The following is a 14,979-nucleotide window of genomic DNA, read 5'->3' on the forward strand; positions in this document are numbered from 1 at the left end:
CACCGTTGTGTTTCTCCCCTAAGCGAATCCTCCTTCGATCTACAGTACGTGAATGCCTAGAGTCTTGTATAATTGGTCATGTCCCAGTATATTTTAAATCTCGCTTCCATATTTGAAAGAAAACAGCGCCATTTGTCTCTCTGAGTTTGGTTTACCTCACTGAATATGATTTGTTCTAGGTCCATCCATTATGAATGAGAATCTTAAAAAAAAAAGAGAGGGAGAAAGAAAGAAGGAAAGAAGGAAGGAAGGAAGGAAGGAAAGAAGGAAGAAAGGGGAACAAAACCCTCTGATTTCCCCGCCCCCATGCTAATTTATTGAAGAGTCAAGGCCAGTTGTATTAGAATGACTAACATTCTAGATTTGCATGAACTTTTTTGGGGGGGGGTTGGTCCTGGGGCTTGAACTCTGGGCCTGAGTGCTGTCCCTGAGCTCTTCAGCTCAAGGCTAGTGCTCTACCACTTGAGCCACAGTACCATTTCCTGTTTTCTGGTAGCTAGTTGGAAATAAGAGTCTTACAGACTTTTGTGCCCCAGGCTGGCCTTTGTACTTCGATCCTCAGATCTCAGCCTCCTAAAGTAGTTAGGATTACAGGTGTGAGCCACCAGCACCCAGGTGAACTTCTTTATGCTTAACTTTTTTTTGTATGTATTTTTTGGCCAGAGCATTCCATCAATAATGCTGTTGGTGATGAATAGATTTTATAGGGTGTAAGTGATTGTGCTTATTCAACTCAGTACCTGTCTAGATCAGAGTTTAACCTAGCACACACACACACACACACACACACACACACACCTCACCTCACCTGATTATATGCACATTTTCTTTAAGTGTTCACTTTTCCTGGCTGGGTACTGATGTAATCACAGCTACTCAGGAGGCTCAGGATCACAGTTTAAAGCCAGCCAGGACAGGAAAGTCTGTGAGACTCCTATCCCCAATAAACTACTCAAAAAAGCTGGTAATGGTGCTATGGCTTAATGGTAGCGTGCTCACCTTGAGCAAGCTCAGGAGAGTGCGCAGTCAGGCACAGAGTTCAAGACAAAAAAAAAAAAGTTCACTTTTCTGGAGGATTCTTAGCCCCTCCTCAATTCTCAGAAGACTCCTAGACCCAATGTTTGCTCTAGAGAAAAGAGGCAGGCAGCACGAGGCTGGCCTCTGGAGCCTCGGACACTGACCCACTTTCCCTGGGGAGATGGCACTATTCTGTAACTTCTCCCGTCTGCTTTGTGTGGGAGAAAGCACTGTTCATTTTGTTGTCAAGACTTGAAGCCAGAATGGCCTGGTTCCAGAGATCCACGAGCATTTCTTATCTTGTCTTATCTCACAGGTGTTCAGAATGCCAGGATTCCCTCACCAACTGGTACTACGAGAAAGATGGGAAACTGTACTGCCACAAGGACTACTGGGGGAAGTTTGGGGAGTTCTGCCACGGGTGTTCCCTGCTTATGACAGGGCCAGTCATGGTGAGATCCTCTGTTTCTCTCTCTCTTGGTCATCACAGTCCATTGACGGGGCTTCCAGTTTTCCTTGCAGCTATTCTTCTTTCTCATTCATTCGATTTTGTGTTTGTTAAGCATATAATATCAGATCCAATAGAAGATTTGATACTCCAGGCACCAGTGGTTCATGCCTGGAATCCTAGCTACTCTAGAGGCTGAGATTTGAGGATTGTGACTTGGAGCCAGCCCTGGCAGGGAATCAATTGAGACTCTTATTTCTAAATAACCATCAAAAAGTCAGAACTAGAACTGTGTCTCAAGTAGTAGAATGTCAGCCTTGAACAAAAAGAGTAAAGGCCCACTGCCAGCACCAAAAAAAAAAGGGGGGGGGCAGGAGTTTGGCCTAGTGGTAGAGTGCTTGCCTAGCATGCACGAAGACCCGGGTTCGATTCCTCAGTACCCCACATACATAGCAAAAAGCCGGAAGTGGTGCTGAGGCTCAAGTGGTAGAGCGCTGGCCTTGAGAAAAACCAAGGACAGTGCTCAGGCCCTGAGCTCAAGCCCAGGACTGGCAAAAAAAAAAAAAAAAAGAAGAAGAAGAAGAAGAAGAAAAGAAAACAAAAACACTGTCTAGGTTGGAAGTGGAGGAAGATAGGCAGAGAAAGACCTGAATGCAGGGGGTAAAGATCTTAACAGGATATACCTAAGTTGTACTCAGGGAACCTGGAATGGATTGGCAGAGGTTCTGCCTCCCCTACTTGCTTTGAACAGAGGCCTTAAAGCCAGCTCTGCTAGAGAAACGGAGTCTTTCAAGTGGAGATGATTATTTCTGGGAACCTGTTCTCATGACTGTAACCAAAACCAACTTTTTGCATCGTCAGGCATGGCAGGACATTACTTTAGAAATTCTAAGGCAGAAAATGAAAGACTTGTTTTCTTTTGTTTTGTTTGATTGGTTGTAGGGCTTGGACTCTGGGCCTAGGCACTGTCCCTGGGCTCCTCAGCTCAAGCCTATTGCTCTACCACTTGAGCTACAGCACCACTTCCAATTTTCTGGTGGTTAATTGGAGATCATTGTCTCACGGACTTCAATGTCCGGGCTGGCATAGAACCCTTAGAACCTCAATCCTCAGATCTCAGCCTCCCAAGTAACTAGGATTACAGGTGTGAGCCTGACTAGATTGAATTTTGACTGGAGTGTCTGATTAGGTCACTCAAGCTCTCTTAGTGACAGTGATCAGTTGCCTTCTCACACTGTAATACTACTCTCTTGCATCTGCAGGTGGCTGGGGAATTTAAGTACCACCCAGAGTGCTTTGCCTGTATGAGCTGCAAGGTGATCATTGAGGATGGGGATGCATATGCCCTGGTACAGCATGCCACACTTTACTGGTAAGACCATGCCTTCTGTCCTCCCCAGCAGGAGTGAGCAGTAGGACAGGTGGTGATATGAGTTGGGTGGAAAGATATTGGGATTTTATTCCAGAAATGCAGTTTTTTGTTTGTTTGTTTTGTGGATCATGGGGCTTGAACTCTAGGCCTGAGCGCTGTCCCTGAGCTCTTGAGCTCAAGGCTACCGCCCTACCCCTGGGCCTGGGCATTGTCCCAGAGTCCTTCAGCTCAAGGCTACCACCCTACCCTTGAGCCAAGCCCCACTGCTATTTTCTAGTTTTCTAGTGATTAATTGGAGATAAGAGTCTCAGGTCCTTTTGTGCCTGGGCTGGCTTTGAATCTTAATCCTCAGATCTCAGCCTCCTGAGTAGCTAGGATTACAGGTGTGAGCCACTGCGCTGCTGTGCAGGCTTAGAAATACAGTGTTTTGGGTTTTTTTTTTTTTTTTTTTTTTTTTTTTGCCAGTCCTGGGCTTGAGCTCAGGGCCTGAGCACTGTCCTTGGACTTTCTCAAGGTTAGAGCTCTACCACTTGAGCCTCAGCATCACTTCCGACTTTTTTCTATATATGTGGTACCGAGGAATCGAACCTGGGTCTTCATGCATGCTAGGCAAGCACTTTAACCACTAGGCCAAACTCCCGGCCCCTTGGGGTTTTTTTTTTTGTTTTTTGTTTTTTGTTTTTTTGCCAGTCCTGGACTTGAGCTCAGGGCCTGAGCAGTGTCCTTGGACTTTCTCAAGGCTAGAGCTCTACCACTTGAGCCTCAGCACCACTTCCAGCTTTTTTCCATGCATGTGGTACCGAGGAATTGAACCCGGGTCTTCGTGCATGCTAGGCAAGCACTCTACCACTAGGCCAAACTCCCAGCCCTTTTTGGGGAAGTTTTAAATCAGCTCTGTGACCTGTATGCAGAGCCAGTAACTTTTCTGTGTCCTCCAGTGTCACTCTGCCCTGCAGTCCCATTAAGCACCATGGCCCCCCTTTCCCCTGCCTCAGAGGGACAGAATAGCAGGGAAGATACTCTAAGAAGGAGCCCACATGGACACCTCACCCAGTTCTCCCCATCCAACTTGCCTTGGATAACCAAACAAGCCATTTGGGGATGCTGGGAGAGGACAGCAGCTGGGGCAAGTTTCTCACTGAGTGAAATGTACAGCAAGAAAACTCAGGCCACCCACCCAGATTCTTCCAAGTACACTATTTGCTACAAATCTGCCTCACCACCCTCATCCCAGGCTCCTTCTTCTGAGTTGCCAGTAAGAATCAGCATAAACCAGGCACTGGTGATTCACACCTGTAATTCTAGATATTCAGAACGTTGAGATCTGAAGATTGCAGTTCCAAGCCAGCCCAGGCAGGAAAGTCTTTGAGACTCTTTATCTCCAATTAACCACCAGGAAACTGGAAGTGGAGCTGTGGCTCAAAGTGATAGAGCACTTGAGCAAGAGATCAAGCCCCATGACTGACCAAAATGTGTGTGTGTCATAGCAGAGAGGGTGGTGGTAAGACGGGGGTCAGGGATATGTTATTTAAAACCTAAAGGTTCTGTGGTTACTGGGTGGATTCTAGGTATGCCTGCAGGATCTCAGCTTGCTTTGTGCCCTCTCTCTAGTGGGAAATGCCACAATGAGGTGGTTCTGGCCCCTATGTTTGAGAGGCTCTCCACCGAGTCTGTTCAAGACCAGCTGCCCTATTCCGTCACACTCATCTCCATGCCAGCCACCACTGAGGGCAGACGGGGCTTCTCTGTGTCTGTGGACAGTGTCTGCTCCAACTATGCCACCACTGTGCAAGTGAAAGAGTAAGTATTTTGCAGCAGGGTTCTTGAGCAGAGTCCACAGATGGGCCTCAAAAGGGTCTAAACTCCGGTACATAGAGGTCTCCTCGTCTTCACTGCCTACTTTTGTGCTGTAACCACACCTGGGCCTTAGCACTTGAGTTTCCTGTGCCTTAGCTGCTTTCTGTCTGACACTCAAAGCCAGAATCTCTCACCTGTCAGGGGTTGGGTTTCAGATCATATTTACTCCTTGAAATGATCTTGCTTGGATAATGTGTATGAGTTTATCATCTGTTCTTCCAACTAGATTGCAATCTCCAGAATGAATTTTGTCTTGTTCAGTACTGCATGCCCAAGACGAACAGCACCTGGGGTTAGGACGTGCAACTTGATTCTTTTTTTTTTTTTAACAGCTTGATTCTCTCTCTCTCTCTCTCTCTCTCTCTCTCTCTCTCTCTCTCTCTCTCTCTCTCTCTCTCTCTCTCTCCCCCTCTCTCTCTCCCTCTCCCCCCCCCCTCTCCCTCTCCCTCTCCTTCTGGCTTTTTAGTAGTCTGTTAGAAATGAGAATCTCACAAACTTGCCTGTCCAAGCTGGCTTCAAACCAGAATCCTCAGATTTCAGCCTCCTGAGTAGCTAGGATTACAGACATGAGCCACTGGCACCTGGCTATGATTCTTGCTTTAGTGGTTAAGAACATACATGGAGGAAGGAAAAGGAAGGAATTGATTACAGCTCCAGGCCAGGGATCAAAAGGAGAAAATAATACAGGTAATGAGACTATAGTGGCTCGTTCCCTATAAGTGACTGTGTACCTATGGTATAATGATCATGAGGCTGGATCGTACAGTAAGGACAAGAGGCTCTGAGGCTGAAGAAGTCAGGGAAGGATAGGAGATTCTCCTCAAAAGATGAGGAGGGGAAGGGATTGTGTTCAGGGCAGAGGGAGACAAGATATCTCTAGAGATCATATCCAGAGATGGAGAGAATAGCCAAGAAGGGACTATGAATTGTGGAGGGCCTGGACTATGGAAGGTAACAAAAGCAGGTTGGCATTTTAGAGAAATCGGGGTACAGAGAGGCTGGATGGGAGAAGAGAAAAGCCCAGCACTGTAGAGACCAGTCAAGAGGCCTATTGAAATGGTGGGAGATGTTGGTAACTATGGTGATGGAAAGAATGCAGGGTTATTCAAGGTGGATGAGGGGAGGGGAGGGAGGCGGGGATGATTAGAGGGAACCCCAGATGGGCAGGTGTTACTCAGGTTTCTAGTCTAGGTCCTTCACTGAGATGGAGCATTGTGGGAAGAATGTAGTTCTTTGTGTGAATGGCCTGGGCCAATGGTCCCTGGGACTTGAGGAGGCTTCCTTGCACAAGTGGAACTGCTCAGGTGAATTATTAGGATGCCTTCACTCTGCCTCAATTCTTGTCTGTCTTAGGGTAAATCGGATGCACATTAGTCCCAACAACCGGAACGCCATTCACCCTGGGGACCGCATCCTCGAGATCAATGGGACCCCTGTCCGCACGCTCCGAGTAGAGGAGGTATAGTGTGTGTTCCCTGTCTTCCCCGCTCCTGGCCCATCTTGTTATCTTAGCATAAGCTTACCGTCACTAGTGTGACCTCCTGTTTTAGCCTGCAGGTTCCTAGGTCACAGGGGTGACTTGGCAGATGGGAAGAGGGACAGGTTGCCAGGCTGTGGGTGGCCCTAAATGAAGAAGCCAGTGGGAACAAGCCTTACACTGCTTTTGGCCACAGGTTGAAGATGCGATTAGCCAGACCAGCCAGACACTTCAGCTATTAATTGAACATGACCCTGTCCCCCAGCGCCTGGACCAGCTACGACTAGATGCCCGGCTTTCTCCCCACATGCAGAATGCCGGACAATCACATACCCTCAGCACTCTGGAAACCAAGGAGAATCTGGAGGGGACATTGAGGAGACGCTCCCTGAGGTGCCACCTTCCACCCTAGTTCTGTTCCCTGTCCACCCTCAAACTGTGTTATGGCTTTCAGAGGTCAGCAGTGTTAGGAAGAGAACCAGCTGGCAGGGGGCAGGCTATGAGGATTGTGCTGAGCCCGCTACCCTGTGGACTCATAGTTCATAGCCAAGATCTGTGCAGACCCAGCAGTCTGCCAGCTTTCCTTGGAAACCAGAGGGTCCTGTTCTGTCCACTAAATCCTGAGTTTGACAGGAATCAATGATTCTGTACCCTAAAAGGCAACATGGAAAAAGATGAGGCTCAGAACTGGAAATAAGGGTACAGGTAAGGTGGACTAAATATTCATAAGGACTTTGAAATCATAAAGGAAAAGATGAACCCAAATTGTTCTCAGACTTGGATTAGTAAATACCATACCTCAGCCTGCCAAGTAAATAGAGCAGTCACCTTGTATGCAGGCCCCAGGAAGAGAGACTTAGGAGTCAAGAGCATTGGTTGTTAGGCAGAACTACCCATTCCAGGGCTTCAAGCTGAGCCCTCCCTCTTCACAAATCACTTCATCTCTCTGAGCCTCTGTGTCTGCATTTGTGAAGTGGGGTGGCACAATAAAAGTGATTGTCTCACCAATTGTGGGGCAAGGTGGCTCACACCTGTAATCCTAACTACTCAGGAGGCTGAGATCTGAGGATCAAGGTTCAAAGCCAGCCAGGCACAAACGGACCTAAGACTCCTATCTCCAATTAACCTCTAGAAAATGAGAAGTGAGGCTTTGCTCAAGGGTAGGGTGGTAGCCTTGAGCTGAAAAACTCAGGGACAGCACCCAGACCCAGTTTAAAAAAAAAAAAAAAAGAATTAAATGTGAAAAAGGACACAGTTGTACAATGCCAGCATATGGTAGACACTCAGTAACTGTGAGCTAGGAGCCGGGAGCTGGTGACTCATTAACACCTATAATCTTAGCTACTCAGGAGACTGACGTCTGAGGATCACAGTTCAAAGCAAGCCTGGGCAGAAAATTCCGTGTGAGACTCCTATCTCCAATTAACCACTCAAAAACTGGAAGTGATGATAATGACTCAAGTGGTAGAATACCAGCCTTGAGACAAGGAGGCTCAAGGACAGCTCCAGGACTGGCCACAAAAAAAAAAAGTAGTGAGATAGGCTGATGGAGAATCTGGTTCTCTATCTACTCCTAAGTCAAACAGGCTGAATCAGCCTAGTCCTCATGGGGGAAGGGGCATTTGTTGGAAATAGGGTCCTCTGTATAGATCATTCCCACCTCTCTTGGCTTCCTCTCAGCAGAGGAGAGAAAAGGGCTAGCAGAGCATAGCATAGGAAAGAGATGAGGATTGCTAGAGAGCTGCTCAGATGTCTGAAGAGCAATCATGTAGGAGAGAGGGCAACTCATCTTCCCTGCTCTGATGGGTACGGTCCGAGCGGGACAAAGCAAAAGAGCAAGGGCAACAAACCTGTGGTGCAAGTCAAGTCAGAAGCCATGCAAGTTACGGCACTCTGTGGATGATCAGCAAAACTGGAGCTCACTACAGGGACAAGTTTTCAGAGTTACAACTCATCTACAGTTCTGTGGTCTTCAACCTTCCTGTCCTCATCAGCTAGGTACTGGTAGTTCACACCTGTAATCCCAGCTACTCAGGAGACTGAGATCTGAGGATTGAGGTTTGAAGCCATCCAGAGCAGGACAGTCCACGAGACTCTTTATCTCCTATTAACCATCAGAAAATCAGAAGTGAAACTGTGACTCGGGTAGTAGAGCCTTGAGCACAGAAACTCAGGACAGCACCCAGGCCCCAAGTTGAAGCCCCACTACTGATAAAAACAAAGTAACAATTATCAACCATTACTATTACTGGTTGTTTTTGAAAATATTAACTGGATTTATTGCTGGAAAAAAATAAAGGTGTATTATCATAAAATGTGGCCAGGTACAAGCATATACAAAACAAGAAGTTGGGAGTTTGGCCTAGTGGTAGAGTGCTTGCCTAGCATGCACGAAGACCGAGGTTTGATTCCTTGGTACCACATGCATAGAAAAAGTGGTCCTGGAAAGTGGTGCTGTGGCTCACATGGTAAAGTACTAACCATGAGGAAAGTCCAAGGACAGTGCTTCAGGTTGTGATTTCAAGCTTCAGGACTGGCAAAATAAATAAATAAATATATGTACACACATATGTACATATATGTGTATGTATGTGTACACACACACACACACACACACACACACACACACACACCCCAAGCCGGGCACCAGTAGCTCACACCTATAATCCTGTCTACTCAGGAGACTGAGATCTGCAGATCACAGTTCAAAGCCAGCCTGGGCATAAAAATCCTTAAGACTCATCTCAAATTAACCACCAGAAAACTGGAAGGGGTGCTCTGGTTCAAAGTGGTAGAGCACTAGCCTTGAGCTGAAGAGCTCAGGGACAGTGTCTAGAGTTCATGTACCACAATGAACAAAATAAATAAATGAAATGACTATACAAAACAGCTGGGTTGTAATGGCACAGGTCTGTGATTCCAGCAGTTGGGAGGTATAGGCAGGAGGATTGAGAGTTGAGGAACAGCCTATCTAATGACACCGTGCTTTAAAAAAAAAAATAATTATAATGTCTATCATGTCAAATCCCAGTTGCTCTTTTTTTTTTTTCTGGAACGATAACATGTCACTCTAACCCAGTTAGTACCGTGAATCAGGCAGATGGGGAGCTAGTAGATCGCTCTCTCTACTGCTGTACTATGCTGAACATTATAAATTAGTAGACTCTAGTTAATTGTTCCTTATGGGAAGAGCTGAGCTCTTAGGTCCAGTGTACTACACAGTGCTGGGGGACCCTAGACTCTCATGAATCCTTGACACTGAGCTACACACACACTCCCAGAGTTCCTATTTTGAATACGTTTTTCCAATTCTCAAATAAACTGCTGATGACTGCAGACCTAGAACAGCACATCTGTTTGATGTTAGAGCCCTGTCTCCCAATAATAGCATTTGAATTACAGACAGTGGAATGAGCAGGTATGCCTGAGGTTCCTGCCTTCAGGTGTTCTGGCTCGTCTCAGACTACATGTATCTCTTCCCTCCCCCCTCCGTCCCCATCTTTCCTCATCCTCAGGCGCAGTAACAGCATCTCCAAGTCCCCTGGCCCCAGCTCCCCCAAAGAGCCTCTGCTTCTCAGCCGAGACATCAGCCGCTCTGAGTCCCTCCGCTGCTCCAGCAGCTACTCACAACAGATCTTCCGGCCATGTGACCTGATCCATGGGGAGGTCCTGGGGAAGGGCTTCTTTGGGCAGGCCATCAAGGTGAGCAACCAGAAGCAGCCGCTGCCCCTCACCCCTCTCTCACCTTTTCCAAAGTTCTTATCCCATGGCCACACCCGGCACCCTACAGGACACCAGGCCTCCTTCCCCACTATAGGTGATGGTAGAGCAGATGCCCACTCTACTACCCAGCCACCTAAGGGCAGCAGTGAACCTGTGGCTTTGGAGACACAGCTTGGGATAAACTGTGCCCTCCTCCAGGCCGTGGGTGTGTGGCAGGTACCCACAGACCCAAGTACTGGGCATGCCACAGGGAGCACAAATGGCTCCTGCTACTCTGGTGAAAAGTCTCAGGGACTAACCTTCTCTTCTCTTTCTCTCCTCCTCCTCCTCTGCTGAGAGCTGGGAGGGGGGGTCAGGTAAGCCGTATATGTAAGCTTTGTGGGGCAGCAGGGCTGGAGATCTCACCCCCAATCCACCCAGATCCCTGCTGCATGTCTATGGCACTCACCCTCCTGCCCCCGGATTTCTGTTCACCCAAAGGATTCACTCCTGTGCCACATGACCAAAGCTCCCGCTTTGCTTGGCAGTGTCCCCTCCTGCCTCCTTCCCCATTTGTCTGATTCTCACCTCTCCATGCATGCTCAGCTCTCCAGAGAAGAGAGTGTGCTTTCCTCTAAGTCCCCCTTTCTCCTATGCTGTGTCTTCTACACAAGAACTGTCCATGGATCTGATCTCATCTCATCTGGCCCAGAATGTCTAAACAAGGAATGAGATGGCCAGTTGCACTGGTTGATTGACTGATTGATTGGTTGATTTTGTGGTGCTGGGGTTTGAACTCAGGATCTTGCGCATGCCAAGCAAGCGCTCTTCCACTGAGCTTCATCTCCAGCTCATAGATTTTTCACAAGAAGTTTTCTAGAACTACTTGTTGTCTTTGTGTCATTAATAGTCGCCCTCCCTGTAGGTGACACACAAGGCTACGGGCAAAGTGATGGTCATGAAGGAGTTAATTCGATGCGATGAGGAGACACAGAAGACTTTTCTGACTGAGGTAACAAAGTGGGGGTGGAGTTACCACTGTGCCTTCTGTAAGCCCAGCTACTTGGAGAGGCTGAAGCAAACAGATATGAGCCCAGGAGTTCTAGGTCATCCAGGGAACATAATAAGACCCTATTTCAAGAAAGGTAGTGGGGGGGGTTGGAACGAAAAGATATTGGAGTTAGGGATTGAGAAATTGAGTATCACCTTTAGAATAGAGAAAAATCTTCCGAATGAATGGTTTCAAAAGAAAACTTAAGAGACTTGGGACATAGCTTCTGTGGGCCCTGAGTTCATTCCTGGTACTGCCATGAGAAGGAGGACAGTTGGCTTGGAATCACTCTCTTAAAGACAGAGAGGTGGCCAGGCACAGTGGCTCATGCCTGTAATCCTAGCTACTCAGGAGGCTGAGATCCGAGGGTCTCTGTTCAAAGCCAGCCTGGGCACTAAAAAGTCCATGAGGCTCATCTCCAATTAACCACCAGAAAACCAGAAGTGGTGCTGTGGCTCAGTTGGTAGAGCACTAGCCTTGAGCTGAAGAGCTCAGGGATAATACCCAGGCCCAGAGTTCAAGCCCCACAACTAGGTGGCAGGGGTGAAGACAGGAAAAGAGAGGGGAATGGTGACATCAATCAAGATGCACTATACTTATAAACTGATTGGTTGAATGGTAACTCCTTTGTACAACTACTTAAAGATAAAAATAATAATAATTTTAAAAATGAGTGATAGGAGAACATTCCCCACTCCCTCTAAATTACAGTATAATTATTCAATAAACACTTCTTAAAGATGCCTCAAGCCAGATTACAAGGGATGCTATTCCAAGGAGCTCAGATTGTGAGAACGATGGACATGTAAACAGACCGATTTGGTATAGCTCGGTGTTCTAATCACCTGAATGCCCTCAGTGGAGCCTAGAGTGGGGCTTCTTGAGAGCTGACTCCCCTTGAGCATCTAGACAGTCTTCCCCACCTCTCCCTTCTGGGTTTTGAACTCAGTACCTGGGCACTGTCCGTGGGCTTTCTCAAGGCTAGTTTTCTACCACTTAAGCCACAGCACCATTTCTGGCTTTTTCTGTGCATGTGGTGCCAAGGAATCAAACTCAGAGCTTCATGCATACTAGGTAAGCACTCAACCATTAGGCCACGCTCCCAACCCCACTTTTTCACTCATGGCCCTCCTGCTCCAGTTCCCTGAAGCACAGGATCCCAAGGGAAAGGCCTGTGAAGCCATCTTCACTCATGTGGTAGTGGTCTTCCCTCTCTCTGGTCCTAATGCTTGAACGCACCACAGCGATAGGAGGCCGAGAGGCAGCTAACTACTTAAGGACTGGCAAGCACACTCCTTGAGGGAGAAAAGACTGGGTGAGAAGTTAACCATCCATCCCCTTCTCTCCTCTTGGCATCTCCCACTCTTAGGTGAAAGTGATGCGCAGCCTGGACCATCCCAATGTGCTCAAGTTCATTGGTGTCCTGTACAAGGACAAGAAGCTGAACCTGCTGACTGAGTACATCGAAGGGGGTACCTTGAAAGACTTCCTACGCAGTGTGGTAAGCACACTGGCCCACGGTCACCAGGAGCCTGATTAGTTGTCAGAGGGACACCTATGCCCCCACTTCCTGGAACCTTAAGTCCTCAGGCCTTAAGGTTTGCCTCCAAATAACCATCTCTGCTAGGCAGAACCATGCACAGACAGGGAGGCTTCACTGGCACACTGTACTGACCCACAGGGCCTGGACTGTGAATGGCACAGGACCCCACAGTCTCTGATGGGCATTTTCTCACCCTGCAGGATCCATTCCCCTGGCAACAGAAGGTCAGGTTCGCCAAAGGCATTGCTTCTGGAATGGTAAGTACAGTGTGAGAATAAAGAGAGGTGTATTTGAAGACAAATACCCATCCTGGGTGACTTGTATGGGTTGGATCATTCAGCAGTTGTTTGTTGAGTTTCTTTCTGGGCCAATGAAATTGCCCTGGCCAACTGTCCTCGACCCATAAGGTTTTCTCAAAGGATTCTAGATCTCTAAGGGCAAACTGGATGTGGCCAAGGCAAACTGAAAGGACAAACCAAAGTACAAGGGCCTGGCCACCTCTATCACAGAGGCCCTTAGAGCAAAGAGAACACCTTACAGCCTAGTCAATTAGAAGAAGGGGAGATAAGTTCTAGATGAGGTAGAGGTGGGAAGTCCTGTTGATAGCCCCAAAGTTTAAGCTAGTGACCGCAAAGACATGGGAGAAAGGAATGGTGTGTGTGACTCCAGAACAAATGAATCCAATTGCACTGATCCTGAGTTGACAAGTGGGAAGTGCGTTCATATTGCCAGGCACTGAGCTGAGAGATTAACAGGCAAGATCATATTTACTTCACATGGCAACATCTGCTTCTGGATAAAAAGCTGAAACTAGGGCTGGAATGTGGCCTACCAATAGAGTGCTTGCCTACAATACCACACACACATACATACACAGCCAAAAGTGATGCTGTGGCTCAAGTAGTAGAGTGCTAATCTTGAGGACAGTGCCCAGGCCCTAAGTTCAAGCCCCAGGACTGGCTAAATAAATAAATAAGAAAAAATCTCACAGACTTCCCTGTACAGGAGGCTGGCTTTGAACCACAATTTTCAGATCTCAGCCTCCTGAGTAGCTAGGATTACAGGCGTGAGCCACTGATGCCTGACCTAGAAAAGATTTTCAAGCAAGAAAATTTTGGGATCAGTGAGTCTGAGGTGATCTGTAAACTGGAATAGAGTTGGGAGATCCTCAGGCAGGGACAATAGATAGAGAGCCAGCGGAATATTTTGAGTTTCTAAATTAAGGTAGCAATGGTGCCAGAAGACTGGGAGACAGGATGGCAGTAAAGGGACAGAAATGGGGAGAGCTGTCAAGAATGACACCTTATGCCACCTTTTACCAGATATTGATGGTCAGAAACAGGTTTGGGAAAGTCACGATCAGTGCATACTGAGACTGATCGACTCTGAACTTCCAGCTCTCCTGGGCCAGTAACTGGCCGGAACTTGAGGCAGAAACTGGAGGATAGGTTGCTGGTCACCTAAGGGTCCCCAGAAAAGGAGTTGTAAGACAGAGGTGTCCATGTGGAAAGATGGCTTTGAGCATGGTTGATGCTGAGGAAGCTGCTGGATGAGAAAAGCAGACCCCCAGGGGTCTCAGGAGCAGGAGAGATGTCAACAGCTTTGAGGAAGGGCTCTGCAGACCACCAGAGTATGAGTCATGGCACACAGGCCGTGTTGACCCAAGCGTGTGAGCAGTGTCTCCATATTGAATATGCAGAGAAGGACAGGAAAAAGAAAGTGGCCTTTGACAGTGACAATAGCTTGTTTAGAAACAAGTTTCTTTCTAAACAGAAACTTGTTTAGAAACATATGGATGCAGAGAGGGTGCTATTCAAGTATGGACTTAAAAAAAAAAATAAAAGAGTGGTGTGAACAGCAGGAACATGGAGTTAAACTAGGAAGCACTGGAAGCTCCTGAAGCCAGAAGTCGTGTGGGGACATGAAAGGGGAGCTGTGTCCACCAGGGCACTATAGAAGGCCTGGGCAAAGGTGTAGAGGACTGTAGACAGAGCCTAGTAGTAGATTTGGAGACTGGAGGGAGGAGCTGTAAGGACTTAAATCAGCACTGAGCTGTCAAACTGAAGGCTGGGCTGGAGCCAGCAGCTTTCTTTTTGGTGCAGGGAGCCTGGCCCCATTTTATCCAGGCTTGATTCTGAGGTGGGCAGGCATGGCCTGGGTAAAAAATAGATTTCATGACCAGAGTCAGGATCCGGTTGATTTACTGGCCCTTTGGCTTGTATTTGTGTTCCAGGCCTATTTGCACTCCATGTGCATCATCCACCGGGATCTGAACTCACACAACTGCCTCATCAAGTTGGTATGTCTCACCATGCAGCCTGGCCCCAGTCTCTTTGAGGTCAGCTGTCCTGGCTTCTTTGTCACAAAGGAAGCTGACTGTCCCCTTGGCTTTAGGCCAAAGGTATTGCCTAGGGGCTTCTCTTGCCCTTCCTGTTGCTTCCAAAGCTAATCTGTCTTCTAGGTGTTCCCAGACTCTAGCACACTCCTACCTGTCTCCCCTCTTAGTAACAAA

General features: G+C 47.6%; 1 protein-coding gene across 4 annotated transcripts in view; it reads left to right on the top strand.

Moving 5' to 3' along the window:
* Nucleotides 1-14,979, top strand: part of Limk2 (LIM domain kinase 2) — a 70,051-nt gene that overhangs the window by 45,405 nt on the left and 9,667 nt on the right. For all 4 annotated transcript variants that reach the window (XM_090320500.1, XM_090320502.1, XM_090320503.1 and 1 more), the window contains 10 exons: nt 1,334-1,469; nt 2,728-2,837; nt 4,449-4,637; nt 6,048-6,153; nt 6,368-6,564; nt 9,687-9,873; nt 10,799-10,885; nt 12,294-12,425; nt 12,668-12,724; nt 14,701-14,766. In XM_090320500.1, the coding sequence (XP_090176626.1) occupies nt 1,334-1,469; nt 2,728-2,837; nt 4,449-4,637; nt 6,048-6,153; nt 6,368-6,564; nt 9,687-9,873; nt 10,799-10,885; nt 12,294-12,425; nt 12,668-12,724; nt 14,701-14,766 (1,267 nt within the window). The remainder of the gene's footprint in view (nt 1-1,333; nt 1,470-2,727; nt 2,838-4,448; nt 4,638-6,047; nt 6,154-6,367; nt 6,565-9,686; nt 9,874-10,798; nt 10,886-12,293; nt 12,426-12,667; nt 12,725-14,700; nt 14,767-14,979) is intronic.

This window comes from Megascapheus bottae, chromosome 28, assembly GCF_031878675.1.
Source record: "Megascapheus bottae isolate mThoBot1 chromosome 28, mThoBot2.hap1, whole genome shotgun sequence".
Classification (NCBI taxonomy): domain Eukaryota; kingdom Metazoa; phylum Chordata; class Mammalia; order Rodentia; family Geomyidae; genus Megascapheus; species Megascapheus bottae.